Consider the following 26727-nt stretch of genomic DNA (forward strand, 5'->3'; position numbering starts at 1 on the left):
ATTTCAAGATTTCTTCTTTGATTTTGCAGACGACGCTGTAGACTTCTTCGAAGGAAGTGGAAAGTTTCGTCCCGTGAGCTCGCCAGTTTGAAAATAAAGCGCCTTGAAAGAATCTGCTCGTTTGCTCCGACTCCGATGCTTGCTCCATGTAGTTGAGCGCTCTACAAATTTAGGAGGCTCCTCTACCGCTTTCTTCAACAATCGACTTATTTAGAAGTGATTTCATGATTAGCTGGTATCTTTTTAACATGTCTTCTTTCTTGATCTTGAACTAGATCTAGATGTGAGTGTTCTTTTATTTCGATTCAAAAATAGATATGAGATTTAGAGACGTTTGCTGTACTTTTTCAACATGCTGGTATTGTTGTTGTCTCTATATGGTGATGATGTTGGGGATGCCGAATCCGGGCGCGCCTCGCCTTTTTGCAAAGCCATAGCTACTGTAGAGGAAAATATCGACGTATGCTCGTCGGTAATGCCAAATTCGCTGATCGGCCACCGATTGTGCTTAGATGCTGTGACGCACCCAACTTTGTTCAATAATAGAGTCTCCACATGCTATACCAAGTTGATTTATCTTTTAGATTTACTTGTTTTATTAGATTTAAATCTTTATCTTGAAGTTATGTTTCTCTATTTTATGTAAAATGAAAATTTTATTTTCAACAAAAAAAAAAAAGCATAAGAAGAAAATATGCTTTCCACGGCTTCAATCGCGGCAAGTTTTGCTTATGCAATGGCTCCACTTGTAAGTAATTTAGGGCATGCATGGTAACACTTTTTGAAATGAATTTCTGCTTTTGGAACAGAAATCCGTTTGGTAATGCATCTTTTAAAGCGGATATCCGTTTGGTTATGCAACATCACATTTGTCTTGCTAAAGCAAATTTCTACTTCTAAAGTTGTTTTTCAGCTAATTTCGTAAGTTAAAAAAGTCACTTCTCTTTCAAAAGTAAAAATCTCTCAGCATCAATATCTCTTTGACTTCGGCCTTTTTACATTTTCGGTGCCTCTCTCTCCCAACCACGCCTCCATCATTGCCCACCGTCGACCTTAGCCCCCCCCCCCCCACTACCTCTCACCGTCGGCTGCCATTGACCATTGCCTGTTGTCGCCCACCACCGACTAGCACCGCTCCTCGCCGACCGTCGCCGTTGCCCTTAATCGGTCATCGCCCGTTGCAACCGCCGACAATAATATTTCTTAGAAGATTTCATATTAATAATGTATCAGAAGTAGAAATTTCAACCTTTATAAAATGAAGTTCTCTAATCAGAAATCAACTTTTGGATAGAAATTAATTCTGAAATAGAAGTGTTGCCCTATGCGCTTGTTGCCCTGTGCCCCTTAGTGCTTCGCGTGTTTTATTATTTTGACTTTTGATTTTTTACCATCTTATTTTAAAGCAACGAAGAAAAAAGGAAATATATTTCCCTTTTATACCGGACAACATAAAAGCAACAGCTCCACTTTCATAGCTTTTGAGGTAAAAAGGAAAAGGCCGAAATCCCGATCGTTCAATTAAATTGTAAATTTCTTCGACAAAAAAAAAGAAAGAAATAGTCTATCCAAATTGCCTTTTTTTTTTATTCTTTTATCTGAAAATTTTATTATTCTTATTGAATCTGGAGATGGTCGAGGTATTTGTACAAATAGATATAATTCATAGAATCGCAGAGACTATCAAAATGAAAGAACTTATGATAATAACTATAAGCATAGAAAAAAAAAGAACTTTTTTTTTTTTTAGTTCCTATGATGCAATTGGAACTTATTGATAGAAAAGAATCAATTGAGATAGTCCTTTGTGACTTTGATGGCGACTAGATCTACGCGTTATTGCTTCAAGAGAAGTTCCTATCGAGGTTCATTATGAATCTTTGGGTACCTGTCATGAAATTTACGGGCACTATCCAATCATAAATTTCTCTCAAAGCCCGCAATCCTATAAATGAAACTCAAAATCCGTCTGAACCGTCGCTTAAAATTGCTTATGTGGCATCCTTAGGTGGCACTTTTGAACATAACTTTAATGTCTTAATCCCGTTATTTGGCAAATTCACTTGACTTAATTGAACCAATTCAAATGTTTAGAGCCAACCCTATCCACCCTAAAACTGGATCGGCTAGTCTCAATCCAATCGTCCTGGGAACTAGTGGTGTCATTTTTTCAAAATGTTTTATTTTCTTTCTCAAAAGTTTCTATATACATAGAAACTTTCATAAATAATCTGTACATTTTTCCCATTGCTAAACAAATCAAATTAATATACTCTAGGCTGGTTTTGTCGATTTGGTTTGGCTGGTCCAACTTTGTCATGGTAACTCGATCGATTTTCGCGAAAACCATCCAGAACCGATCGATTCTCGGATTGAACCAAGACCGATGCAAACCAGTTATCTCTTACCATATACCCTAATGAAGCTCGGATACGTAGGTCTTGTCCCCAAGAGAAAGCACTTGTAGCAGCTCTCTTGGGGGCATAGATGCCCCTAGACAATAACTGGCCAAAGCATGCTGGCTAAGATTTCATCACTTGAATCGGCATAAATAGAGCCCTGCAAAGAGGTGGAAAATCGTGTAGTTGGGCTTTAGAGGGATGAAGGTGGACTCCTTAAGGGAGAAGGAGGACCCCCTCTCCCTCTCCATCGCTATTTCTCTATCTCTCTATCTTCTCGATTTCAAGATTTCTTCTTTGATTTTGCATACGAGGCTGTAGACTTCTTTGAAGGAAGTGGAAAGTTTTGTCCTGTGAGCTCAGCAGTTTGAAAATAAAGCGCCTTGAAAAAATCTGCTCGCTTGCTCCGACTCCGATGCTTGCTCCATGTAGTTGAGCGCTCCACAAGTTTGAGAGGCTCCTCTGCTACCGCTTTCAACAATCGGCTTATTTAAAAGTGATGTTGTGATTAGTTGGTATCTTTTTAGCAAGTCTTCTTTCCCGATCTTGAACTAGAACTAGGTTTGAGTGTTCTTTTATTCCGATTCAAGAATAGGTATGAGATTTAGAGACGTTTGCTATGCTTTTTCAACATGTTGGTATTATCGTTGTCTCTATACGGCGATGATGTTGGGGATGTCGAACCCACGCGCACACCACCTTTTTGCAAAGCCATTACTACTGCAGAGGAAACTATCAGCGTATGCTCATCATTAATGCGAAATTCACTGATCGGCCACCGGTTATGCTTTGATGCCATGACGCACCCAACTTTGTTCAATAATCGAGTCTCCACATGCTATACTAAGTTGATTTATCTTTTAAATTTACTTACTTTATTAGATTTAAATCTTTATCTTGAAGTTATGTTTCTTTATTTTATGTAAAATGAAAATTTTATTTTCAATAAAAAAAAATAACATAAGAAGAAGATATGCTTTCTACGGCTTCAATCGCGGCAAGTTTTGTTGATGCAATGGCTCCACTTGTTAGTAACTTAGGGTGTGCATGGTAACACTTTTCAAAATGAATTTATACTTTTGGAGCATAAATCCATTTGATAATATAACTTTTAAAGCAGATATCCGTTTGATTACGCAACATCACATTTGTACTTCTAAAGCAAATTTCCACTTTTAAAGTTGTTTCTTAGCTAATTTCATAAGTTAAAAAAAATCACTTCTCTTTCGGAAATAGAAATCCCTCACCATCAATATCTCTTTGACTTTGGCCTTTTTACATTTTCGGCGCCTCTCTCTCCCAACCAAGCCTCCATCACCGCCCACCGTCGATCTTCGCCTACCACCGCCACCCACCATCTCTCACCGTCGGCTGCCATTGACCATTGCCTGTTGCCACCCACCACCGACCAGCGACCGCTCCTCGCCGACGATTGCCGTTGCCCTTAATCGACCATTGCCCGTTGCGGCCGCCGACAATAATATTTCTTAGAAGATTTCACATTAATAATGTATCATAAGTAGAAATTTTTAATCGTTACCAAACGAATTTCTCTAATCAGAAATCAACTTCTGGTTACTTCTGATTAGAAGTTAATTCTAAAACAGAAGTGTTGCCCTGTGCGCCCTTAGTGCTTCGGGTGTTTTATTATTTTGACTTTAGATTTTCTTGATTTTTTACCTTCTTATTTTAACTCAACGAAGAAAAAAGGAAATATATTTCCCCCGACCTCAATCGCGGTAGGCTTGTTTACACTGGACAGCATAAAGGCAGCAGCTCCACTTGTCATAACTTTTGGGGTACAAAGGCAAAGGCCGAAATCCCGATCGTTCAATTAACTCATAAATTTCTTCGACCCAAAAAATAAAGATAAAATTAGTCTATCCAAATTGCCTTTTTTGTTTATTCTTTTATCTGAAAATTTTATTATTCTTATTGGATCCGGAGATCGTCGAGGTATTTGTACAAACAGATATAATCCATGGAATCACATAAACTATCAAAATGAAAGAACTTATGATAATAATTATAAATATTTATAAGAAAAAGAATTTTTTTTTTTTTGTAATTCCTATGATGCAATTGGAGCTTATTGACAGAAAAGAATCAATTGAGATAGTCATTTATGACTTTTGATGGCGACTAGATCTACGCGTTATTACTTCAAGAGAAGCTCCTATCGAGGTTCACTATGAATCTTTGGATACCTGTCATGAAATTTACGGGCACTATCCAATCATAAATTTCTCTCAAAGCCCGCAATCCTATAAATGAAACTCAAAATTCGTCCAACCGTCGCTTAAAATTGCTTATGTGGCATGCTTAGGTGGCACTTTTGAACATAACTTTAACGTCTTAATCCCGTTATTTGGCAAATTTACTGGACTTAATTGAACCAATTCAAATGTTTAGAACTCTATTGCGTTTTTTTTATTTATAAAGATTGGGGACCTGATTGAATCAATAGAAAAGTCTAAGGCTTTATTACATATAGGACATAAGGCTCAGGACTTGTGGTGCGTTCCTCTTTGAAACGTTCTCCGTAAATATAAATATTTTTACCATTTTAGGAGTCCCTGTAATTTTCGCCCCCCAAAAAAACTCCCTTTAATTTATTTTTCTATTTCTTTAAATCGAAATAGTTGGTTGGGCTTGGGTTGTTCGGCCCTTGCCAGTTCATTGTCAATAATTGTTGGGCTTCAGCCCAGGATCTCCTTAAAAGTCCAGGATGTTTTAAAGTCAAATGGAACTAAAGTGTACTACAAAATAAAAATTATGGAGTTCAAATTTTGCCCTAGGTATATATCATAAGCAAGTATGCGTTTCCAATTAAATAGTTCACAGTAAAAAAATTAAAATAAGCCGAAATTATAAACTCGTATTGGATTATTAGATGTGATCAATCGGAAATAGCGAGGTTGATACATCCGGTGCACCCCTATAATTAAATTTTCACCTTTAATGTTTGTTAGGAGCTTTAGAAAAGAGAGTTCGAAAAAGAAATTGCGTTATGACTTGATTGTTTAAACCTAACTATATGTACAAAAAAAAAAAAAATTGACCGTCAAAACTTAAAAATATTGTGTGAATTCTGAGCAGATATTATGAACATTACACATGTCCATGTTCTGTTGGAGTTGGCGAATATTTCGGGGACCCTTGTTTTTGGGGGGGGGGGGGGGCAAACCTACGGGTTTGGGCTTTTATTTAGTGGCGTATGGTTGGGATTAAGAGATTTATGTTTTTAGCCGTTTTTGGGATTATATTTTGTCGGTTTTATTATTGTAATTGGCAATTGGTAAAACCGAAAAATATAGTGAAAATGATCTTGGTTCGTCTTTCCATTTTGTAATCCCTTCATGTTCATCTTTGTTATGAAATTCTCAAATGTTTTGGAGTAGAGAGAAAAATATCAAAGTAAAAGTTGATCTACAAATTCTGGAGAATTTTTTCTTTTCAAAGAAAAATCAACTTCTACACGCGATTCATCGGAAATAACACTGTCGAGACGTTCGTCCACCCCGGTAGTTAAATTTTTTTTTTTTTTTTATGTTCGATAAGAAATTTAGAAAAGAGAGTTCGAAGAAGAAATTGTATTATGGCTCGATTGTTTAAACCTAACTATATGTTTAAAAAAAATGTGACCATCAAAACTTAAAATCTCGTGTGAATTGCGAGAAGGTATTATAAGAATTATATATGTCCATGTTTATCTTTGTTATGAAATTGTCAAACGTTTTGGAGTGGAGAGAAATATCGAAAAGAAAATCAATATCAGACGCTGGTGGTGGCAAATCCGTAAAAAGGGAGTGAGCGAGGGTCAATTGCTTACTGGCGACCGAAGTTCACTGGCCGCTCGCCCAAGAAAAGGGGCTCTATTACTTCTCCGTTCATCGCGATCGATTCCTTTCGAGCCCTGTCGAGCCTGAAATCCGACGAATCGAGCGCAAACTCTCTGTCTGCAGATTTTGGTCTTCTCCCACCTTCGACAATGACGAAGCAACAAGCGAATTGGTCTCCATACGACAACAATGGAGGGTACTCTCTCTCTCTCTCTCTCTCTCTCTGTTCGCGTGTCGAGCTGCGGGCTTGTGTCTGATGGGGGATTCGATGTTCTTAAACAGTTTAAATCTTATTGTTTCGTTTTCTTTTTTTGGCGCAGATCTTGTGTGGCGATTGCCGGTAGGGATTACTGCGTGGTCGCCGCGGACACTCGGATGTCGACCGGCTACAGCATCCTCACTCGCGATTACTCCAAAATCTCAAAATTGTACGCGCCTTTGATGAATTTCTGGTGCTTTTTGAGCTGAATATCGGTGTTTAACGCTCTTAGTCATGATACTCTGACAATTGAATTTTGGTGACTCGGCCCTTCGTGTTTTAAGATGCATAGTTAGAGATCGAAATGGTTGTTTTTTCCCCCGCTAGAAGTGTTGGATGTTGCCGAGAATCCTTGGGAGGGATTTTGTGCAATAGCTTGATAGACTCTGAAGTAGCTGCTGCTTTCTTTATCTTGTTATCTCTTTCTCTGTTGCCTTTCCATGGTTGAAATTGTATGTCAGTGGATCGATTCTGTGTATCTCGTCAGATTTGCTAGATAAGTTTAACAGTGCATCGCCTATACCTGGAAGGGGGATGACAGATTAGGTTATCCTGTTCACAGGGTTCTTGAAATTGATATCATGTTTGTCAGAAATCAGAAGTAAGCTTGAGTCTATGGCCATATGAGTCATTCCAGCACTTAAAAATTATTAATTGAGTCATTTGGAAAATTTTTGTTCTTCATTGATGATATAAAAGGATTTCATTCTTTGTGGCAGGATGAGTTCAAATCTGTGTAGCTTTACGTTACTTCTGTTATTTCTGGTTTTTGTGTGTAGGGCTTAATTAGTTGACGTTTCCTTTTCATTGTTTTTTGTTTTTGTTGGTACAATATTCCAGGGCTGACAAAGCTGTGTTGGCATCTTCTGGATTTCAAGCTGATATCAAAGCCTTGCAAAAGCACTTAGCTGCTAGGCATTTGGTGAGTTCTTTGGAGACTTTTAGTTGGACTTCATGTACATTTCTAACTCAAGAAAGAAAAACCATATCTAGACTTGCATAGATATCCTTTTTTAAGTGCATGGTAATATTTTTCCCTCATCTAAACTTGCTTGGCCATTAATGTGGAGTTCCATGTTTGATATCTCCCTGGTGCAAGTAGTCCACTTTTGCTGCATGTTTCATTTCAATTATTTTAGCGTGTTATAAGCACATATCAGTTGTGTGATGGGCATGAGTAGCTGAAACTGATTTGTGGTTCAGTTTCTACGGATGAATGGTCATGTTGATGCTATAAGCTACTTAGCATACATGAATGCAATTAGCTTTGGAAGGTGTTCTGTGAAAAGATAACTATCTCTACCTATCCAGGAAAATCTCTCCTTGTTTGAGCCCTGATTAAATAGTAAGGGAAAGATCAGTATTGTTCTTTTTTGCGTTTTGGTGGGAAGGGGTCACCTGGGGTGGTGGGCAGTTGTTTGTTTAACCCGTCCTATTGCGTCATTTTCCTTAGACACTTGGGTCTTCTGATGGATATGGAAGCTAAGTCCTTTTATTTCTGGTGGTCATGGCAGTTTCTTTGGTCAGTGGTTATCCATGTTCTAAAGGTTCCAATGTATTTTGGTTCCAATATTTTGTTTTAGATTTGTTTTGATGTGCTTTTGTCAAGGTACTTGCATGGGTTGAAAGAAAATAAGGAGGGAAATATTCATACTGAGCTTTTTTTTCTTCCCAAGGAGGTCTAGACCATTAGGTTCTTATAGCTGAAGTGAAATTTGGAAATATTTATTGGACAGTGAGCAAAGTATACTAGTAGCTGTACAAGTTATTTATTATTTTAGGTCAAGACTTTGGATTTTCTTGGCTATAGAAGAGAAAGGCTCATTGACTCCTGTTTTCTCACACCACCCAAAGGTCCAATGTTCGAACCCTTGACCTCCCGTTCTCAAAGATGGGTGGTGTTGCTAGGACAACAACCTTTTCACTTTTTACTATTGGTATGATGAACATGGATTCTACGAAAGGTGGATTAGAATGAAGTTTCAGTCAATTTCACTTCGTCATTACTCTTTGAGACAATTGAAATGCACATTATGATATCTGGTTGCATAGCTTTTGAGGTTATTAATCTGCCTCTTCTGGTTGGTAGAATAAAATTACTGGATAATCTAATTCTCATAGCGGGAAACATAAATTAGTTCATGTTTTCAGCCATTTGCTACGAATACCATTGGAAATGAGAGATTAGGGTGCATGTTATTTGTTAGTGAACCTTTAATTAGTCTATGATCATGTTTTTCATTAGGCTTCAGTTTTCTCATTAAGCTGTCTTTCAGTGTCTCTCGACTTGTTGATTGATGCCTTCTTTATGGAATTTGTTCTGTTATGTAACAAGAAATGTTAGGATTTTGATGGATATTTCATGTGTTCCTGGGTTATTTGGTTGATGTTCTATTTACCTATCAAATTCTCTTTTCTTTTTGACCAGATATTTACCTATAAATTGAAAGCATGAATTTGTCAGCGGATACCAATTTGAATTGTTTTTAGTGAATGGTCCTTTTTTAATTGTATTTGAAGAATCAATGCTATTGTGTCCTTGAAAGTTCAAAAGAGATATGCTATGAAGATGCTCTGTTAAATATTTCTATGTCTTCCAAATGTTTGATGCAGATCTATCAGCATCAGCACAACAAGCAAATGAGCTGTCCTGCTATGGCTCAACTGCTTTCTAATACCCTCTACTACAAGCGCTTCTTCCCCTACTATGCTTTTAACGTTCTAGGTGGCCTTGACAACGAAGGTATGCAAATACAACCTTCCAGTTGTGAGCTGAGTTACGTTATGACTTTTTGAACAATCTTGACTTTTACTGAAAATCTCAGGAAAGGGTTGTGTCTTTACGTATGATGCTGTGGGTTCCTATGAGAGGGTTGGCTACAGTGCACAGGGATCTGGTTCAACTCTAATAATGCCTTTTCTAGATAACCAACTGAAGTCTCCTAGCCCGCTCTTATTGCCTGCACAGGCAAGAACTATTTACTTATATCTTCCAAGGTTTGGCTTTTCTCTGCATTTTTATCTTATTCATTTTCTTATTCTTTCAGGATGCTGTTACTCCACTATCAGAATTAGAAGCTGTTGATTTGGTCAAGACAGTTTTTGTATCTGCAACTGAAAGGGATATATATACTGTAAGTTCTCCTGTTTTCTTCTGATCTTTCTTTAAAATCTTTACGTTTGGTTAATTGTAGAATCTGAAGATTGTTATTCTATACAGAGTATGAAATTTGTCAGCATAACAAGGGAGTTGACATTGGTGCCCAATATCATAATATAGTACAGGATAGCTTACCACTAATTGATGTGTACTTATTGGCGGACTTTTATTTACTTTGCTGCACCCTGCTTTTCGCCCGGATTCAACCTCAGGAAAAGCCAAAACAAAATGGAAAATACTTTAGGGCCTGACACATGAAAAAGAATTTGTCAGATTGTTGAGTCTTCCAAAATACCGCTATAGAATTACTTGTAGGCTACTCACAGTGTAGTTTAGTTGGTTTCCCTTGGGAGTTCGGTTTGCCTGTGGGGAAAGTGGAAAAGTATAGATGGTCAAACAGATATTAAGATATTGTTCAAACAGTCCTTTGCAGGTGTATAGCAGTAGCTGGGTCATATATCTTTGCTTATGTTATTGATGTTCTGCAGGGAGACAAGGTGGAAATTGTCATCTTGAATGCCGAGGGTGAACGTCGGGAATTTATGGATCTGAGGAAGGATTGAAACTTTGGTCCTTGTAACTGGTTTGTTGAAGAAAGAGAATTTCCGATGCAAGCATCGGTCATTACCGTCCTTGGTGGTTGTCTTGGGCTTCTTTTGGCACGCACTTGAGTAAATCTGACCTGCCGGTGGGTGTAATTGATGTTTTAGCCTGTTTATGGGAAATTGTTGCGATTATCATGGCTGTTCGAGAGATGAATATCATCGTTAGACTCTGCTTTATTTGCGGTAAACGAACTTCATAGCAGTTTTATGGAAAGGATGCAAGTTTCGTTCTGTGTTGAACATCCTATGGTGGTTTTCTTTTGATTGCCAACATACCTGTCGTTAATTTCTCTCGTTGGTCGTCGACAAACTCATTAGTGAGCTGTAAATTAGTAGGCTCTAAATCAACCCCCTTTTCACAAATGACCTCTTGAATAGTCAGACCAAGCTTTTTGCTTGGCGATGATAAAAGGTTGGTCAGCTTTTGGTGTAAACACATCCTTAGTTAATCCGTTGTGTCGTATCGATGAGAGCTTGGCCTCGAGACGGCACTAGAGGAGTTTTGGAGTCGTCCGAAGCTCGAATCCTGTCACTAGATGGAAATAGAGATTGCTCATCACGAGAGGCTTGTGGAGTGTGACGAATTCAGCCGTCACATTATAGGTAGCAGAGGCCATACAACCTCGGTCTTTTTTAAATCTAATTCGTTGTGATACAACATGCATATTAATAGATTTTGCAATTCAAATTTAACGCCAGAAGAAAATTACTCTTATTCGAGTCTGAATCATTCCTAATTACCAAATGTTTGACTGCTCATTTTTTTTCCTTAAATATGATCAATTCTCTCTCTCTCTCGCCTGTACAAATAAAGGAACAATCGTAGCTGCACCACCTCATCCAGATGCAACGATTCAAGTGCCCCTACTGATATTGCAAAAAAAAAAGAAAGGAAACAACATCAACTATACTTTTAACCCAAACTAGTTGACGTTGGTGGTCGATGAATAAAAAACTAAACAAAATAGAAGCAAGATCAATTGAGGGAAAGAAATTGTTATCTAACAATAAATATATAAAAATAAAAATAAATAGGGAAAAAAAAAAACTAGAAAGGACCGTCTGGAATAAAAAAAAAAAAAGGGAAAAAGCCACAAAAAATCCTAAACAATGCTCACTATGATACATTTACCCTAAACTTTTTCTTATGACACCAAAAACCCCAAACTCTCATTCATGTGACACATTTACCCCAAACTTATATTAGTACGATGTATTTACCCCAAACTTTTTTTTTGTTATACTAAAAATCTTAAATTTGTATCCGTATGACACATTTACCTCAATATTTAGGGTAAATGTGTCACACACTTATAAGTTTGGGATTTTTTTGTATCACAAAAAGATAATTTGGGAGATAAATATGTCACATTAATATAAGTTTGGGATTTTTTTTGTCATAAAAAAATGTTTGGGGTAAATATGTCATATATATACAAGTTTGGGGTTTTTGGTGTCATAAGAAAAAATTTAGGGTAAATGTGTTACGGTGGGGGCATAGTTTAAGATTTTTGAAGGTGTTTTTAAAAAAAAAAAAAAAAAAATTCGCCACACCGATTCTCAGTGGGCCTTGGGGTTTTGGCCTGGGAAGCATGTTGAAAAGCAACTGAAAAGAATCGGGTGAGGCCCAAAAACCGCTTTGTTCGGATTCAATATGTAAAAAAAACCCTCGATGTTAAAGCTCCCTCTCGCTCCAACGACGATCGCGACCGCTCGGTTCTCGGCTCAGAAACAGGGTTTTTACTTGGGCTCTGCCGACAAGAGGTACCAGGGCCAGAGTTAGAAGGAGCTTTCGCTTGTCGAGCGAAAGATGGAGGGTGGAGCTTCTGGTTCCGGCGAAGGGTACATGCCTCCTCCAGAATTCGTGGAAGATGCGAAAGAGGCTCTGGTCGATCTCGATACTTCAGACTCCACTGAACTTTGGCTCATTCAGTGGCCTAGCGATATGGTACGATGACCATTCGCTGTCCGTGGTCTGTGTTTTTTCTGTGAAGAAGCTAAACAACAATACCCAACACTACATGGCTTGTCTAGTCTCTTTGTGTTGAATTGGGTTTCGATGTTCTGGGAAATTTTTTTTTTTATTGTGGGTTATGAGGTTCGAAGAGAAACGATCTTAGTTTAATTTTCAGCTAGATGGTGTGGGTCTGCACTTTTTCACAGTTTATTGTCTGATAGTGATCATTGTTCTTGCATAAAGATGGTATCTTGAATGTTTTGGATCGGCATCTTGGCATGGATTTTGATTTTGGCGATACCCTTTTTCTGGTAATTGCAGCCTGTGGATTTCGACGGCCAAGAACTCACGCTCAAGCTTCATCGTGACGGAAAATTGGGAACTTTTGAGGGTTCATCTGGTAATCTTTAATTGCTTTTCATAGACGAACCATTTTCTTATGCTGGATGGGATTCTATTAACGGCTTAACTTGCTTAGCTTTGTTAATGTGTTGCTCTTTGTTGAAGGCAAGGAATATGATGTGGTTAGTTATGCTTCTCAAAAGCCCGATGCAACCGTTTTCATGTCCTCTTCCTCAGGTTCAAGAATTGGTATGCCTTACTAATTTTGATGCACTTTTTCTCGAGAAAAAAAAGCCTGTGAATAGGTTATTTATTTCTTTAAGGTTTTTGGGTGTGACTTGAGTGTAATTGAGGGCTTTATCTCTATCTCAGTGTGTTGTGCGAACTATACTGTACTGGGCAAGTATACTTCTGTTCTCGTGTTCATCTGTTTATGCATATTGCGCCATGTCATGCTTGATATGTCCTAAGGTGAAATATGCGAAAGTAGTTACCATGGATATTTGCACTTCGGGAATTTGCCGATGTGAGTTTCCAATCAACTTCCAGAAACACTAAGGCTTAAAATTCGAGAGAAACAACTTGATGGAGCTGAACTCCAGTGAGTGGAAATAATTTACGATCTATAGCAAGAATTTTATCGGCCGAGTTGTAGAGCTGGGAATCAAACCGCAAAAATCTTTCCGAAGTTCTTGATTAGTCGCAGTCTAGCAGCAAGTGGCCTATTACCTTAGATATAGATGACCAATTAATGACAGAGTAGGCACTCTTTCATTGTAATATCAATTGCTTTGATATTGTTCTTGTGTTTTGCTTTTGGACACATCGATTTTGTATTACTCATCTATGTTTGATTTGATAGGTGTCCTTTAGTGCCTCTGCTTTGTGCTCACAGTATCAATTGGCAGTATTTGGTTGGAACTGGATTGCATGAGAATTTCCCTTGTCACACTTCTTTTGCCAACTTAGCCATTCACTTGACTTGAATACTTTTTTGAATAGGGCATTCATATTGTCGCTACATTCTTTGATTCTAGGACCTCCTGTGCCTGCATTTACTGGTTTCATTATGCGTTCGTGTGCTATGCTACCTTCAGGCAGGGATTTTGTTATTCAGGATCATAAATTTGAACGGTTGTTTTTCCAAGTTCAGTACTCAGATTGGCTGAGTGTTCTCTCAGCCAATATTATTGAGTTTAGCTGGTCTGCAATCAGTTGCAATTGACTTTGCTTCTTAAAGATAAAGCTTCTAATTTTGGCAGTTGGGAAGATTTCAAGAAGAGTCTCCCTAGTCCACTACCCAGATCCTAACGAGCTCGAGAAACTCTCTTCCGATAATTCAAAACCATTGTATCATAAACCATTTGGATCGTCAGTTGCAAATATCTCCCATCCATTTTCTTCTGTGACACCAAATAGTAAGCTGAGAAGCTCGCGCGCATCCAGAGCTAACGCAGCCTCCGCTCGTAGCAGTCGGCAGAAAAGTGGAATATCTTATGCTGGAGAGACATCAAAACCTCACAAGAGGAGACATCCTCATGAATCCACTGACTCCTTGGGTTTGCGGAATAGTGTTCAAGACTCTGGGCGAGAACGTAGCTGTGCAACAACTGCAGAGTTGTCAGAGCAGTCGTGAGATCACAGTGCAGCTGCTTTATCACTGTCGATGGAACATTCTCACGGGAAATCAAAGAGCAGGACGAAAATTGATTAGTGAATTGTTTGTGTTTGCTTATGGAGCATAGTGTCTGAATTCCAGTGGGGTTATGTTCATTAATATAGGTTGCTTTCTTTTTACTGCTTCACGAGTTCAGTAGATCTTTTCATTAGGAGCCTTCTTGGAGCCAACGTTCATGGGAAGGATTGAAATTTTGGTCCTTGTTACTGGTTTGTTGAAGAAAGAAGGCTTCCAATGCAAGCAGGGTTCTTTCCGCACATTAGGTGGCTTTCATTGATGTTAAGCCTGTTTATGAAAATTAATGCGATTATGATGCTTGCGCAGCTGATAAATATCATCTAATGTTAAGCCTGTTTATAAAAATTAATGCGATTATGATGCTTGCGCAGCTGATAAATATCATTGTTAGATGGTGCTTCATTTGCGGTAAACTCAGTTCATGGTGGTTTTATGGATAGGATACAAGTTTCATTCTGTGGTGAACATTCTATGGTGGTTTTCTTTGTTTCTTTGAAGCAAATTTAGATGTGTTGAGGAACTTGTTCCTCAAGTGAGGTTTATTAGCACATGGGAGAGACTAGAATTACAAGGAAATGCATCATCAATTACTTATACATGCGGTTTCCAAAGCCGAAAAGATTCACTGATAAAATGTGGTTTTGAAGCCGCAACAAAAGATTAGGCTAAAGGGTCGGTAATCTTGAAACCCCTTGATCTTGAAGAATCGGAGATATTTATTCAAAATAGCTTCCAATGGCGGCCGCTGACTTTTCTTGGGTACGTTAGTTGAAAGGTCGATGCAAGAGACGAATGTCCTTCTCAGAAGCTGTCTTGCGATGCCCATCCCTTCTTCTCCACCTCCAAACGTAAAGCCTGAGACACGAGTGAATGATCCATCATACAGGTGGTTTCGCACTTGTCACAGAAATATCATCCCCGGTGACAATGGATAAAGAGCATTCACCTTAATTCTCTTTCTATTGATATCAAAGTCAAAGTTTCCCAGTCTTGATGCCGATCTGTATTCTACAATCGAGTTCTTCCCCGGTGGGAACCAAAACTCAACATCATCTACAAACTGTTAACAAATGAATTTTCAGTTCTTTTCAGTCAATCGACGGAGAGAACTCACTCCTTAGAGTACACTTCCATTTTGAGAGACTTACCCCCAATATTGGGCTTTCGTATTCCACTCGAAGGTAGTCGTCCTTGTTTTCTACTATCCGAGGCATAAACTTATCCGGCTTTAATGATTTTATCTGTGAGGCACGTGATGAATTCTGGGTTCAGTCGATTGAGCAAGAAAACTATGCAAATGGTGCATGGAAAGGGTTTATGCAAAGAGCTCTCAAAATACTGTATAATTCAAGTACGTCTCAGACTTTTACCACTTCTATAAGCTCCTCTTTGGCCACTTCTCTGCTCACAGGGTTCTTCCTGCCGCGACCTCCTTCGGGGTTGTAGTTCCTGCCATCCACAAAGGGTATACCCGCACAGATTAGTGGACCAGACAGTGTGCACCTTAAAACTAAAAGCACGTTTTGCATGTTTTGTCTGCCGTAGTGTGATATGCCAGTACATGATAATGCCAGTACCAGAGTGATGTTATAGTATCAAAGCACTCAAAACCACTAAGGTCCGTCTTCTGTGATGTCAAAGTCTAGGAATGTGATAACTGTCCACAAGAGTTAAAATCATATTGGGACTTGAATGTTAGGTCCCTTTCCGCCTTCCGGATAGGAGCCATAGAACATGACTGTCCAATATCAGCAATCATGTGTTTCTGATTGATTTAGTGTCACGCAATCGAACTGCTTTTGTGAAGATAGTTTTGCTGTTCAAGATATGACTTATGAGGTCGAAGCTTACATACTACACTCTATCGTGCAAATTCGCCATGGAAAACAAGAACTCAATTTAAATTTTCAGTAACTTTAGTAGAGATATCATTGTTGAGGAATTAGGTCACGTTCTTCTGGTCTCCCACCAATGTAAATCTTCCATCATATGCAGCTCGAATTTTCCAATTTCTAACTCACATATCCAGGACGGGGACTGAAGAAGATCACTTTCTTTCCCCAATTCCTTTTCCTCTGTTTTAAGTTTCAACATCCAAAGAAGGAAGTGCCCATTCGAACTAATCAATCACAAGCTACTTGACCGTGTCTCTAGTTATCCTCACTAGTTATCACGAAACTACACCATTATGGACACAAAGCTAGTCTCATATCTATCTGGGTTCTCAACCTGAGTAACATAAAAGGAAAACAAGAAAAATACCGGAAGCTTACCAAGGAGGAGCGTAGTGGTTGAGATCGGCGATGTTCTCGGCAGTGGAAACACAGTTCTTGGTGGCTGGACACAGAGCCAGAGCAGGCGTGTTCTTCTGCACTCCCAGATACTCCGGCTTCTTCCCACTACATTGAATTGATCAAGCACATTCATCCCAAGTTTCAACACAATCTCAAGCATCTACCAGTTCATTCAAAGCCAATTCTACGAGCTAGAGCATCCAAATCACCGTGCATAATGTTCCTTAACGAGGAATCAAACACTCATTGGTTGAATAACGTCAATAGAAGACGCGTAATACTCAACAAGCAACGATCTTCATGCCCATCTTAGCAGGCAAAACCAGCACGCAACCAAGTATTTTCCGTCCTTTTCGTTTCGAAGAATGATTCAGACGCTTGTCCTAAACCTCACAATTTAACGATTGACGAGAGGATGAGCGAGGCACCTGAACTGGAAAACGGCTCCGACGACGGCCAATTCGCTGCTCCTCAGTATGATTTCCCTAGAAGAAAAAAGGAGGCAAGAATCACCTCGCGCGATCCAAAAATCGGAATCAATTGAGAGAGAGAGAGAGAGAGAACCTGCGAGGGAGGGGTTGTGGCGTGGGTTCGTCGTCCTGGTCGAGAGAGAGAGTGATGCGGGGAAGAAACGCTCCGCCGCTGCGCTTGATCCCGGCGAGACGGCTCTTGCGCCGGTAGCAACAGTAGGTTGTCGGCGGCGCCATGGAAGCCATCGTTGAACTCCAATGCGCGCTCGCTCGCTCGCGCTCTCTCTCCCTCTCTTATGGAGAGAATCAGATGAGGGAGGGTCCACCGTTCCGCACCATCAAACCGCCGACGAAAATGCGAAATCGGGCTCGGCCAGTCAACGCGCCTCCTCAGTCCCCCCGCCCGCGAAAAGCAAGAACTCCATCCATATTCAACACGTGCTCGCATCAGCAAGACCGAGTGCGGTCCGGTCCGGTCCAGTTAAGCCGGGTCGAGTTCGAGACGCGCATTTTTGTGTCTTCATCTCAGGCTTCAGTCATGAGAAGCTCGATTTCTTCTTTAGCCGAAACTCGATCCCCGCAGCATGTTACTATGTTAGATGAGCTTTGACTCGACTCGATCGGTGCGGTTTCGAGAAACCGGAATGATCCGAGTTGTAATGGATTTTAGCTTCATCGAGTTCATGCCAATCGATGATGCTCATGAGAATGATAATGGTGTGATCGTTTGTTGGGATGTGATGGTTGGGAAAAAATAGTTTATATGGCACATAAAATGTTTTTTTACTTAAAAAATTGAGTTTTCTGAAAATAAAATTTCCCATACATTCACAGCTCAACCAAGTTTGATGAGGTTTTAATATGGAAAATGAATTTTTTTGCGTTGAATTTATAGCAAAATGAATTATTGCCAACTATCTTAATATGTTTAGACTCGTTTGCGTTGAATTTATTTTCCATTTTTTCATTAATCTAAGGCAGAATTATCTCATTGTATATACTTGTATATGTTGACACTAAAGAAAAATGAAAAAAAGCTAACAAAACAATAAATCGACGAGTTTTGAAACTCGGCCCGTTCATTTTGATTAGAACTTCCAAACCATTTAAATTTTATATTTTAAAAAGATGCAATAATGATCATTTAATCGGGATCGATAAATCCTAACATGATATGTTTGCACAACACAATAAAAATTTAACGGCTTTACGGACCAATCCATCTATAATACTGAAAAATATATCTTAAAATGAATCAATCCGCTTGGCCATCCACGATTCGATACGATTACTTTTAAAATACTGTTGTACCCCTAAAATTTATTCAATTAACGTGCGGTTTTTGACTTGATTTTTTCTTTTCTTTTTTGAACAAAACAAAGAAGCGCTAAAAAGTGAACAAGTCTGTCGGCCCTTCTTCTCCAAAGGACTCGAGCTTCCCTGACAAGCTGATACATTCCCTCTCCCTCCTCTCTCTCTCTCTCTCTCTCTCTCTCTCTCTTTGCCAATGGCTCGGAACAAGGTAGTTTCACTTTCACACCTCTTGCTCAACTTCCATCAATCTTGGACCGTGTTTGTTCTTTGCTTTGTGTGAATGTTGCTTCTCTAGTCGTTTCGGTTCGGTTCGGTTGCTTCGCTTGTTTCCCGTTTTTAGGTTTCAAAATCGGTGATACCCACATCATATGCCGATGAAAGTCGATGTCTTTTTGTTGTTATTGTTCTGTTCCCGAGGTTTGTGGTTTGGGGTTTCTACGTTTGTCAGAAATCTGTTGTGTTTTAAGCAAAAGAAAAGAAGTCCATGTATGGACATGTATGTAGCGTGCTGTTAATTGAACAAGACGGCTTCTTTGATGCTTGGGTGTGGATATTACTTTTCCATATGATCCTCCTCGCACGAAGCCTCCAAATGAGTAGTTCTATCCGCAAGTGGTGAATTTTTACCCATTTCTGTGTTCCGTTGTGCTGGTGTTTTGGTCGTTGAATCACAACAGACTAATGGAATTTGATTGGCAATGTCATCGACAAAGAGGACATAATTCAGCCCCCACCAAGTATATTGGTATGCAATTGGTGTTGCATAAGTATCTGGTTTCGACATTCAAGGGCATATAATGCCAAGGACTTGATACTTTCTGCCCACCAATTGCTTGCCAAAAGTATCCAGTTCTTTTCCGTTACTTATCCGACCAACTTTTGCATTTGAATTTTGAAACTCTCCCTTCTCATTGGCCAGTTTCTCCATGTGTCATTGCCACATGGCATGCGTGTCACATGATATACTTTCATGGCTAGCTGAGATGCGTCCTCTTGTTTCTTGATGTCATCATCCTACTGTGAGACTTCCTTAATCTGTTAAATGGGACAAGCTGCTTCTTCTAATAGAGTACAATCTGTGGATAAATCACTTGCCTTTATCACATTCCGGTTATGAAAGGGCATTCTGTACAGGCGGCACACCCTGTACAGTCAGCTATTTCCAGGCTCACTAGTTATTTTTTCATAAAATGAAAAAAAGCTCTTGCTAGGAAATGAATCCTGCAATTCCTTAAATCCTGACATTTGGACAGGTGGGTTATGCATTCTATTCTAACAAGAGGAGTAAAATAGGTGCTTTGAAACAAAAGTACATGCAACAAATGGTGTTCAACTTGGGCGAAATTATAGTTCGTTTAAGCACCTTAACTTGTCCTACATGAAGTTAATAATGCGATTGACCTTAGATAGTATGGTCCATGAACTCAATAGAGACTACAATTTTTCCGGGGATTTGAAGTTCTTTTCAATTGTATGCTACGTGTGGGGAAAAACCTGTTTAGTTTTTCCAGGTTCATTGTTAATCATTCAAGTTTTACTTGGGACTTACTGTACGTTGAAATTGGGTTTACGAAAGGAAATGGAAAATGTTGGACGACTTATTTTCTATATGATCTTTCTTGTCTTATCATGTGGTCACAATGAATAACTTTATTTGCATCTTGAGTAATATAATGATCATGTTTTGTGTTGTAGTTTTTATAATATTTGGTTCATTTAAGAGTTCCAATGGTGTAAAAGGAAGTCTTCTGTTCACATAAAGAAAACTATCTCAGTGATCCATGTATGTAGTCTCAAGTAGCGTCACACTTTGGTAACTCCAAAGTTAGCCTCTACAACCAAGAACCTGTTTGGTACAGCTTTCTCCCAATAGTTTTAGCTATGAAAAAGGATGTTATAGCTTTTATAAGGTGTTTGGAGCACTCCTAATTACTATAAGACCCTCATAGTTGTTATAGCTTGTAGCATCATTTTAAAGCTGCCTCATCCAATTTCAAGGAGCTGCAACTTCGAAAAAACATGTCATTGAAAACACACGTTACAAGATTTCATAGCATTGATACAGTATAACACAACGCAACTATAGCACATCTACAGCTATGCCAATGTTCATTCAGCCAGTTTGTTTCCTTGGTATTTTTAGTTGTCCCTGCTCACATGTATGATGTTATTGAATCTTTGGTGTCAGGAAGCTTTGGTGTTGTTGCTTGATGTAGGACCGTCAATGCACCATCTTCTCCCTGAGGTTGAAAAAATCTGCTCAATGATAGTACAGAAGAAGGTACGGGCACATCAGTTTGTAAACTTCAGTCTGTGTGCTTGTCTGTCTATCCAGTTCTGTAAAGACAGAAAATGTTCTTGCACCTCGGCAGAGGATGAAGGAAGCCATTGAACGTCTGAAATTTTGTGACTTGTTTCATTGGTAATAAATACTAACAAACTGGTCTTCCTGCTGCATTGTGTTCAGTCTATCTGTATGGCACCGACTTTCTTCAATTTTTTTCTCTCCGAAGGAGCTAATATTCCTCCAAATAACTGTGCAGTTAGTTTACAGCAAGTATGATGAAGTTGGAGTTGTCTTGTTTGGAACTGAAGGTATGATACCTATTTCTGTGCTGTCTGGGTCATTCTTTAGTTCGTAGACAGAAAGAGATGACATTGTTTCGAATCATGTCTTTTATTGTGCGGTTCTTGAAGTGGCTATTTCCACCCTTGATTTCTACTTTGTGCATGCTTCACTCTGGAAAGGTTCATATCTTTTTGCTCAAAGGGATATATGAACTGAATTTCTTAATACTTTCCAAATGTAGGTTCTCTAGTCATAAGATATTGAGAATTACTAACGTCGAACTCTTATTTGCTCAGAGACTGAAAATGAGTTGACAATGGAAGTGGGTGGCTATGAACATGTCGTTGTTCTGCAAAATATTAAAGTTGTGGATGGAGATCTTGTTGAAACTTTGAAGAAAATTCCTCGAGGGACTCTTCCTGGTGATTGTATCCAAACTTTTATTAGTATTTATTGTTGAATGCTATTTTAGTTTTTCTGTTTACTTCGAGAATTCAGTATCCTAGTTCTTTGGCTTAATGACTTAATATTCTGGATTATTACCTGTCACAACTTTTGTGGTCATACTTTCTTCATTTTGAGAAGACACATGTTCAAAACAAATTATAGCCAGACTATTTTGCTATAAATAATCTGTAATATCAAAAGAAGCTTATCTCTGCACAGATCAATATTTTTCTCAGGATACATACCCAGTAACAGTGATATGTCTTTTACAGCAATCGTAAGAACCTCCTAGTATCATTTGCAGGACGAAATATACCAGGACCTGGATAATGTACTTATTTACTGTGTTTAAAGTTGGTAGTTACCCTGCATCTTTGGTGCCTTGACTGCTCTGTAGTTCTTGATGCCATTGTGGTTGGCATGGATATGCTGATAAAGAAATATAGTTCGACAAACAAGGGGAAGAAACGACTGTGTCTAATAACTAATGGTTTATCTCCAATCAAGGACCCATATGAGGGAAGCAAAGAAGACCAGGTCAATGCCATTGCTCAGCAAATGACTTCACATGGCATGAAATTGGAGTCCGTGGTTGTGAGGGAAAGTGTGGTCCTTGATGAAAATGTATCCGTGATGGAGGAAAATGATCGGATATTGAATCTGTTTCCAAAGAGAACCTGTGCAAAGATGGTCTTTGTTGAGAGCTCTACCTCTTTACTGGGTGCACTTAAAACTCGAAGTATATCCCCTGTTACAATATTTAGAGGGGATCTTGAAATCAGCCCCAAACTCAAGATTAAGGTGAGCATTTTCTGATCTTTATGGAAAGAGTACTTTTATATAACAGGTGAAAATTGTGTACATTTTCTACTTTTGGAATCTGCACGATGCTGGCTGCTTATTTCCAGTTGGATGATCACAAGTTTACGACATTTGAGAAGGCACACTGGGGATGATGTATCCTCAATCTTCCTACTTGGGCCTATTTACAAGATGACAGCTAGATTTTGAAACTGTGACTTAGATTTAATGTTCTGATTGTTGCTATGTAATTGCTATTCTTTTGTTGTTGAAGGGGCAATTTGTGTCACAGCTTGTTGACACCTGTTGACACCACTCTTAATTGTAATGCTTCGTCGTCTGCCTTTGGTTTTGTTAAGCTATTACAAGTTCCTCTTCTCCTTAGGAAATAAGAGAATTTACCACAGGGTTATGAACTTGAAATGTAATCAGGTATGGGTTTACAAGAAAACATCAGAGGAGAAGTTTCCAACTTTGAAGAAATATTCTGATAAAGCACCTTCAACTGATAAATTTGCGTCTCATGAAGTCAAGGTAGATTTTGAGTACAAGAGTGTTGAAGATGCTAATAAAGTTGTCCCGCCAGAGCAAAGGATCAAAGGTTATCAATATGGTCCTCAAGTAGTTCCAATATCTGCTGATGAATGGGATGCTGTGAAATTCAAGCCTGAAAAGAGTGTAAAGGTTTTGGGATTTACAGATTCCTCAAATATCATGAGGTATAATTTAGTTGCCTTTCTTATGTGTTTATTTTGGTTTTAAATGATGATAAGTCACAAGTCTCATATTTGTTCCTTTTCTATTGATTACTCTGTAAATGTATTAGGCACCATTACATGAAGGATGTGAACATTTTCATCGCTGATCCTGGTGACCAGAATGCCATTCTTGCAGTTTCTGCTTTAGCTAGAGCAATGAAGGAAATGCATAAAGTAGCCATTCTACGCTGTGTGTGGAGACAAGGGCAAGGGAATGTTGTCGTGGGGGCTTTGACACCAAATGTTTCTGACAATGATCATGTGGTATGTTCTAATATAGAGTAGTGCATGAATAGTTCTTTGATCTTCTCCCTCTTTTTGGTTTGTGGGAGGCTTCATCTAACGCCCGCATACTTTTTTATCGCAGCCCGATTCATTTTATTTCAATGTACTTCCTTTTGCTGAGGATGTTCGGGAATTTCAATTCCCCTCTTTCAGCAATCTCCCGGCCTCATTACTGCCAGATGAAGAGCAACAGGAGGCTGCAGATAACTTCGTGAAAATGCTGGATCTTGCACCTTCTGATAAAGAGGAAATGTTGCAGCCTGATTTTACACCAAATCCTGTTTTGGAGGTGAGAATTTTGCCCCTCTAGTTTTTTGTACGGTACTTTAAATGGGTAAAACCTTTTAGCGAAGCTATAGGTTACTTACCTCCTCCAAATAGGCTCAATTCCGACCAAAAAAAAAAAAAAAAGGAGGCTCACTTTTAGAGTAATTTAAATAGTAAACCACGTCTTCATCTAACGGCTTAAGCTTTTAGATCAGTTAGCAGTGATTTCACAAAATCTCACTTGGTATTAGAGCAGGAGGTCTTGAGTTCAAATCTTTCAGGCCCTATTTGCCTCCCCAATGAAATATTTTCACTCTTAGTACTAGGCAAAAAGACCAGACTAAATGTAAGGGGAGGTGTTAGAGTAATTAAATATTAAACCACGCATTCATCTAACAGCTTAAGCTTTTAGAATAGTTGGCAGTGCTTCCACTAAATCTAATAACTTTCATACCATTTATCCCTGCAATTTACAAACATCAGTTTGACTTACATTAATTTGCAGTGTGGTATTTGTGGGTTTCCATGAGCCTTCTTAACAGTTCCAAATTTTTACAAATAGCTTAATATGTTTCGAGATTGACTACAAACTTCTGTCAATTAGAAGTATGTGTTAATGTGAATAGTCACTGGCAGTTTTCTATGACGGTTGTATTCAAGGGGTAGGAAGATTCTGCTTTTCCCACTTTTGTGATAAACCTTACAGTAGCTTACTTTAAACCTGATCGACTACTTAAGAATCCACATGGCCTTCAGTGGTGTTTTTTTTTTTTTTTGGGGTCAAACTTCAGTGGTGGTTGGATTGGTTAATTTTCTCAAGCAAAAATAAAAATGTGAAGTCATTTGTTTCTTCAGATTTGGCTTTCCGAACAAGTGTTTACTTGCATCTCTTGAAGACTGGGTCTAGATGTAATCCCCAGCAGCACAGTGTAATAGTGTCTTAATGCCTGACCTTGTCTTGTAAAATGGAGGTTAAGTGGTTATGATTCACGTGTAGATTTGATTATGTTGCGAGAGTGAATCGTGAATGCTGGAGTGATAGATTATTTTCTCCATGATCTCAGAGTACCCAATGGGTGCTCCATTTTCAATTCACTAGCTGTCGCTAACTTATCTTGAACTCCACAGAGAAAAATGATTTCAGTTTGATGCTGGGTCAAATTGTGAGAAAAGTACCTAGTCTTGTAGGAATGTGTAGAAAATTGTTGCTTTCCTGGATTCATGGGGCTTGAACATTCTTTGTTGGGTATCTGGGTTATATCTTCTTTCTTTTAAGCCATTTCCCCTGTCTACATGTTGTCAGCGTTTCTACAATTATCTTGAGTTGAAGTCTAAGCACCCGGATGCAGCTGTTCCGCCACTTGATAAAACTCTCAAGAGAATAACTGAACCTGATCCAGAACTTCTTGCCAAGAAAAAATCTGCCATCGATTCACTTCTTAGACATTTTGAAGTGAAGCAAAACCCCAAGGTTTGTTTTTATAAATCTCCACTGAAACAGAAATTTCTAATTTCTCCTATGTATGTTTTTGTGATATCTATCCTGATTTGTAGCTGAAGAAATCGATGAAGCGAATGCGAGAGAAACCGTCTGGTTCTGATGAAGAAGACAACTACAGACGCATTACCAGCAAAAATAAAGTTGATCTCATTGAAAATGGTGTCAAAGTTGAGAAAATTGGAGATTTGACACCAGTCCAAGATTTTGAATTAATGATGTCACGCAGAGACAACCCTGAATGGATCAATAGAGCTATAACGGAAATGAAAAACAAAATACATGACCTGATCGAGGACTCCATCGAAGGAGATAATTATCCTAAAGCACTGGATTTGCTGGTTGCGCTTCGCAAGGGTTGCATCCTTGAGCAAGTACCAACTCTCTCTCTCTCTCTCCCGTAGTTTTTAACATGCAACTGTTTTGCATTCTAATTCCTTTGGTTTTGATTTTGAGGAAGATAAGACAAACTATGTTCTTGGTAATTTGCGACCCTTTTCACATACAGAGACAGTTTGACCTTTCTTTTTCTCAATATTATACGAACGATCTCATGCACGTCCTTCTGCATCCCAGACTTCTATCCAACAACTGTGCACTTCACCATCTCAGAAATTGCTCGTGGGACCACAAGAAGAGCATTTTTGTGTGTCCCTTGCTCTTTCAGTTCATAGTTTCAGAATTTAACCATTCTATCAAAAGACGTGCTGGCTGGTTTTTCTGTATATTTACGGGAAAATCTTCGGTGCTAACTGAAATATGCCTTGTGTCAATCTGGGCTTGTTACGCTTGCTCACACTCTCACCCCCAAGACTCCCTGTGCATGTTGTAATACATCATAGACGATCGCGTCACCTTTGTCATGCATGTATGGTCTGAAGAATTTGAACAATCAATGCCTATCTGGCTGTTATGGCATCCATCATTGATAGTTGCTGCTTGACTTATAATACGTCTTGTGCAGGAACCGAAACAGTTCAATGATTTCTTGCACCAGCTCTGCAAATTTTGCTTGGAACATGACCTTCGGAGTTTCTGTGACTTTCTTGCCTCCAAAGGAATTACGTTGATCTCTAAGACTGAAGCCGTAGACAGGTACCGAATCTCCCCAAAGCCCTCCTCCTCTTGATATTGTTAAGACGAACTCTTTTTCCCCTCCTCCTCATTTGGCTCTGTGCGGAATGCTCACATATCGTTCTTTTTACTTGAGCAGCGACGTGACGGAGGAAGAGGCTAGAAATTATTTGGTGAAAAGAGAAGCGAAGCCCGAGTGAAAATTTTGGTTTGTCTCTTGGATGGTCGTGATGAGTTTCAATCTCGTGATCATGTTTGGTCTTTTTGTCTGTCAGGCGAGACTATTGTAAATAGACAGCGACAAGGTATGTTTAGTTCAGCTGTTTGTACAGTTTGTTTCCCTGCACTCCTTGCCTGTAGGTTTTGGTTAACTTAGGCTCCACTTATTTCACGTAATACAAGTCAGTCAGAAAATATTTTCCTTAAGAATGATCACTTAAATCGCTTGCCATAATTAGTGAATGAAAAATTATTTCATTATTGATTAACAATACATGTCCAAATATTTTCAAGGACAATGAAAATATTTTTCGTTCATTTATATTTGTAAGCAATACATGTGATCATTTCTAGGGAATTATTTGTCATATCACTCATTTTTTTCGAAACAAATGAAGCTCCAGTGCCATTGAGCGCTCTTGTAGGCTGTATAGTGGAATGCTCCGTTTTTTTAGCGTGAAAATAAATTGT

General features: G+C 38.9%; 4 protein-coding genes across 11 annotated transcripts; 3 read left to right on the forward strand and 1 right to left on the reverse strand.

Annotated features, from left to right (window-relative positions):
* The first annotated feature begins 6269 nt into the window (after positions 1-6269).
* Positions 6270-10505, forward strand: LOC115756370 (proteasome subunit beta type-1). The gene is made up of 7 exons (XM_030696102.2): positions 6270-6437; positions 6562-6669; positions 7341-7422; positions 9114-9243; positions 9326-9468; positions 9548-9634; positions 10149-10505. Exons 1-7 carry the CDS (start codon positions 6391-6393, stop codon positions 10221-10223), a joined length of 672 nt encoding a protein of 223 aa, XP_030551962.1. The 5' UTR covers positions 6270-6390; the 3' UTR covers positions 10224-10505.
* Positions 10506-11945: 1440 nt separating this feature from the next.
* LOC115756368 (mediator-associated protein 2) lies at positions 11946-14448 on the forward strand. The gene is made up of 4 exons (XM_030696100.2): positions 11946-12213; positions 12544-12622; positions 12730-12813; positions 13827-14448. The coding sequence occupies exons 1-4, from the start codon at positions 12076-12078 to the stop codon at positions 14198-14200; spliced, it is 675 nt and encodes a 224-aa protein (XP_030551960.2). The 5' UTR covers positions 11946-12075; the 3' UTR covers positions 14201-14448.
* A 377-nt stretch (positions 14449-14825) lies between these two features.
* Positions 14826-17389, reverse strand: LOC115756369. The gene is made up of 7 exons (XM_030696101.2): positions 17119-17389; positions 16983-17039; positions 16534-16659; positions 15631-15709; positions 15409-15501; positions 15207-15320; positions 14826-15115 (listed from the first exon to the last, which is right to left on the reverse strand). The coding sequence occupies exons 1-7, from the start codon at positions 17268-17270 to the stop codon at positions 15062-15064; spliced, it is 675 nt and encodes a 224-aa protein (XP_030551961.2). The 5' UTR covers positions 17271-17389; the 3' UTR covers positions 14826-15061.
* A 1015-nt stretch (positions 17390-18404) lies between these two features.
* LOC115756366 (ATP-dependent DNA helicase 2 subunit KU80) lies at positions 18405-26368 on the forward strand. 8 transcript variants are annotated; one of them, XM_030696093.2, is made up of 12 exons: positions 18405-18546; positions 20527-20619; positions 20882-20933; positions 21204-21335; positions 21752-22155; positions 22588-22874; positions 22982-23177; positions 23281-23487; positions 24769-24936; positions 25020-25337; positions 25928-26058; positions 26177-26368. In XM_030696093.2, the coding sequence occupies exons 1-12, from the start codon at positions 18532-18534 to the stop codon at positions 26235-26237; spliced, it is 2064 nt and encodes a 687-aa protein (XP_030551953.2). In that variant the 5' UTR covers positions 18405-18531; the 3' UTR covers positions 26238-26368. The 8 variants fall into 8 exon arrangements, with proteins under 8 accessions (XP_030551953.2, XP_048131900.1, XP_030551957.2 ...); XM_030696095.2 differs by having other exon boundaries at positions 18516-18546; positions 20531-20619; XM_048275942.1 differs by having other exon boundaries at positions 18543-18614.
* The last annotated feature ends 359 nt before the right edge of the window (positions 26369-26727 follow it).

This window comes from Rhodamnia argentea, chromosome 3 (genome assembly GCF_020921035.1).
Source record: "Rhodamnia argentea isolate NSW1041297 chromosome 3, ASM2092103v1, whole genome shotgun sequence".
Classification (NCBI taxonomy): Eukaryota; Viridiplantae; Streptophyta; class Magnoliopsida; order Myrtales; family Myrtaceae; genus Rhodamnia; species Rhodamnia argentea.

Coding starts and splice junctions, on each gene's coding strand:
- LOC115756369 (XM_030696101.2), bottom strand. CDS start 17,270: ATGGCTTCCATGGCGCCGCCGACAACCTACTGTTGCTACCGGCGCAAG. Junction 15,710..16,533: donor AACCACTACGCTCCTCCTTG/GTAAGCTTCCGG, acceptor TGTGGATGGCAG/GAACTACAACCCCGAAGGAG. Junction 15,502..15,630: donor AAGAGGAGCTTATAGAAGTG/GTAAAAGTCTGA, acceptor CGTGCCTCACAG/ATAAAATCATTAAAGCCGGA.
- LOC115756370 (XM_030696102.2), top strand. CDS start 6,391: ATGACGAAGCAACAAGCGAATTGGTCTCCATACGACAACAATGGAGG. Junction 6,670..7,340: donor TACTCCAAAATCTCAAAATT/GTACGCGCCTTT, acceptor ACAATATTCCAG/GGCTGACAAAGCTGTGTTGG. Junction 7,423..9,113: donor ACTTAGCTGCTAGGCATTTG/GTGAGTTCTTTG, acceptor TGTTTGATGCAG/ATCTATCAGCATCAGCACAA.
- LOC115756368 (XM_030696100.2), top strand. CDS start 12,076: ATGGAGGGTGGAGCTTCTGGTTCCGGCGAAGGGTACATGCCTCCTCCA. Junction 12,214..12,543: donor TTCAGTGGCCTAGCGATATG/GTACGATGACCA, acceptor TGGTAATTGCAG/CCTGTGGATTTCGACGGCCA. Junction 12,623..12,729: donor AACTTTTGAGGGTTCATCTG/GTAATCTTTAAT, acceptor TCTTTGTTGAAG/GCAAGGAATATGATGTGGTT.
- LOC115756366 (XM_030696093.2), top strand. Junction 20,620..20,881: donor CAATGATAGTACAGAAGAAG/GTACGGGCACAT, acceptor ATAACTGTGCAG/TTAGTTTACAGCAAGTATGA. Junction 26,059..26,176: donor AAGACTGAAGCCGTAGACAG/GTACCGAATCTC, acceptor TTACTTGAGCAG/CGACGTGACGGAGGAAGAGG.